The 3344-nt window shown below is 58.0% G+C and overlaps 1 protein-coding gene across 1 annotated transcript; it reads right to left on the reverse strand.

The window, feature by feature from the left end:
• Positions 1-94: 94 nt before the first annotated feature.
• On the reverse strand, positions 95-2266 carry ACA1_302700 (protein phosphatase 2C domain containing protein; the record flags this gene model as incomplete). The annotated part of the gene is made up of 8 exons (XM_004343015.1): positions 95-241; positions 356-410; positions 552-646; positions 719-814; positions 981-1056; positions 1123-1244; positions 1328-1706; positions 1815-2266. 8 exons carry the CDS (start codon positions 2264-2266, stop codon positions 95-97), a joined length of 1422 nt encoding a protein of 473 aa, XP_004343065.1.
• Between the last annotated feature and the right edge of the window lie 1078 nt (positions 2267-3344).

A 3344-nucleotide genomic window follows, 5' to 3' on the forward strand; every position in this document is an offset into this window, starting at 1 on the left:
AAAACGTTGTGTTGTTCACAAACTGCGTACAACAAGTGGGGAAGACGAGTCGAGTCGTTGTTGGTTGTTGGTTGTTGTTGCGGAGTGGTGGAGATCACGCCTCAGCCCACCGGAAGAGGAGGATCGTGGCAGAGATGTTGTCCTGGGAGCCCTTGGCGTGGGCTCGCCTCGTGACGGCCTCGGTGAGCTCGTCCACGTTGAGCCCCTCGTCGAGCTTCTCAAACACAAACTCCACCGATTCCTGGTGGTGCAAATTTCATGCTGTCAGCACAAGTGGAACGAACCAAACTAACCAAACTAACCTAACTAAAGCTAACTAAACCTAACGAACTAACTAACGAACTACGAAGCGCACCTGGTGGGACCAGTTCTCCCACACGCCGTCGCACCCCAGGAGGAGAAAGCAGTCCCTGTTGAGTTTGGGTTGGATTTGAAATTTAGTTGTGGTGCAACACCCACGTCGCACGCACGCACGCACGCACACGCACACGCACACGCACACGCACACATGCGCCAGAGAGGGGGGAGAGAGAGTGGAAGGGTGTGCGTACGAGGCGGGGACGAGCTTCCGGTACATGACATGCGGGTGCGGGTCGACCAGCACCCCGTGCCAGAACCCATCCTCCTCGATTGGCAGCTTCATGTTCTTCTCGTCGCCGTCACCGGTGAGAAGAAGAACGAACGAAGAACGAACGAAGAAAAAGAGGGGTGGAGGTACCCGGTCGCCGAAAGAGCGGGAGATGGAGAGGCCGCCCACGCGGCCGCCAATGATGAACCCGCCCTCCTTCTCGATGCGCGCTCGCTCTGCCGGCACCTGCCGCACGACCACCCGCCAACTACTCAGCCAACCCAACCACGGGACCGCACACACGACACGACACGACCAACGACACGACACGACACGACCCGACCAACGACACGACCAACGACACGACCAACGACACGACACGACACACAGAGACACAGGGTGGGGCGGGTACGGTGGGCTTGTGGATCTCCGAGAGGACCTCGAACGACTCCTCCCACGCGCCGGTGCTCCGGTTATACTCGCGCTTACTGTACATTTCAGTTTCAGTTTCAAGTGTTGAAAACGTTTCGGAAACGAAATGAAAAGGCCGGTACCCGAGCAGGGCTTCGGAGTCGCCCAGGTTGGCCAGGAAGAGGTGCGCGTCGAGCAGGAGGGCCACCACCGCCGTGCTGCCGTCCTTCCACCGATTTTCCTCCCGCACCGCGTCCTGCGACCTCTTAGCCACGACACGACACGCACACGACACGCACACGACACGCACACGACACGCACATAGCACACCAAAGGAGAGAGAGCAACCTCGATGAACTCCCGATCGGTCTGGAGGAAGCCGGCCTCCATGGCGCGGCATATGCCGTCGGTCACCTGCTCCACCGTCGTCGCCGTCGCCGCCGTCGCAGCCCCGTCGCAGCCCGATCGCTCCTTTTCCTCTTCCTTTTCCTTTTCCTCTTCCTTGCTGTCGTCCTTTTCCTTCTGCTGCTCTTCTTCCTTTTCCTTTTCCTTTTCCTCGTCCGGCTTGTTCTCTTCTTTCTTTTCTTCAATCTTTTCTTCTTCGGCTTCGGCGGGCAGGAGGAGGGGCAGGAGGGTGGCGGCGGGGAAGGCCGGGTCGCGGCAGATCCGATCGTGGAGCGTGTCCGACACGAACGCCGACGCCCTCTTGCCCACGTGCCCGTCATATCTACCACCACCACCACCACCGCACGACACGACACACAACACGACACGACACACGCTGACGTCAGCACTCACACACGTCACGGTGGTGGGGGTGGTGGGCAGCGCGTACATGCCGTAGAGGGCGTTGGGGAGGCCGCGGCGCTGGAAGGGCGCGAAGAGGTCGGGGTAGTAGCGGGCCAGGTCATCGATGGAGATGTGCGAGTCCTCCATCGCCGCGCGCCGGCCCTGCAGCGCGTCGGTCGACGACACGAACGAGAACCGCCGGCGCCGGCGCCCTCGCAACGATTGTTGTTGCTCGCCGCCATCGTCGTCGTCGTCGGTGGGCGGCGGCGGGCGCGCGGCGAGGCGGTGCTGGCGCGCGGCCGCGGGAACGACGAGGCTGATGGCCTCGCATGGTGACGACGACGATGAAGACGATGAAGACGATGACGACGCTGATGCGGCATCGCTCGACGCATCGTCGGCGGCGGCGGCGACGACGGGCTGTGGGAGAGGCATGCTTGGGCTGGGCGACGAATGTGTGGCGCGGCGCGCGCGTTGGGGCGGCCCGGCGGTCAGCATTGTTTCTTTCTCGAGAGGCGCAGAGCTCCTTTGTTCTTCTTCTTCTTCTTCTGTGAGGTACGCTCTGTGTGTGAGCTCATACAAGAGATGAAGAAGAAGATGATGAAAGAATAATGGAAAGAAAACTCTCTTCTTTTGCGAGTGGGGCGCGCCAAAGGCGACACACGACGAGCGATGATGGATGACGCAGTGGATGGAGAGAGGAGAAAGAGGGGGGGATGTCGAAGAGGATGGAATGGGAAGAGAATGGGATGGATTTGGGAGGGGGAGATGAAGATGGCATGCCCAGTGCCAAAGGCAAACCCGCGGATATATATATATAAGAGAAGAGAACTACAAAACAAACGAAAGAAAGAGGTGGGAGACGGGAGGTGGTACCACAACCGAGGGACAGAATGTGAGAGGCGTTGTTGAATCCGCGCCAACTTGAAGTTCTTTCTGATAGAGATCGTTGAAGATCAGGAGCCAAATCAGAACGTGGTGAAACGGCCACAAATAAATAAAACACAAGGAAATGGGCAAACACCTCGTGTGGTGCTTATTTTTAAATTCAAAAAAATGATGACGTGGGATGACCGATTCGGAATAATAATAATATTTTGTTTTCTATCTTTTCCCTTTTCATTTCTCTCTGCGTGCGGCGTGACGGAGGCAGTTAACTGCCCGGAGGCCTGTAGCGCGAGGGAGAAAGACAACAAAGGCTGTCGAGAGCTGAGGGGGGTCTGCCTTTGTTGTTGATGTACGGCCAACGGCGGGTGTCGTCCCTGGCGCTCCCGGCCCAGACCAGCAGCAGCCAGCACGGAACGGCCGGGGCCTACCATGAAACCACCCCCGCCCCCTCATCGCAAGGTACGCCCCTCTACCTCTCCTCCATCTCCATCTCCATCTTTCTCTTTCTCGTTTTCTCCTTCTCCCATTTCCATCGATCTTGGAATTCCAAGATTCGCGATATGTCGTTCTACACGGCTACAGCCCCATTTTATTTGATTGATGGAATCGATTTCGGTGGCGGATGGCCTCCCCTCTTCCTCCTTCAACACTCTTACACAACTCTCTCTCTCTCTCTCTCTCTCTCTCT

This window comes from Acanthamoeba castellanii (assembly GCF_000313135.1).
Source record: "Acanthamoeba castellanii str. Neff unplaced genomic scaffold scf7180000083358, whole genome shotgun sequence".
NCBI classification, from domain to species: domain Eukaryota; phylum Discosea; order Longamoebia; family Acanthamoebidae; genus Acanthamoeba; species Acanthamoeba castellanii.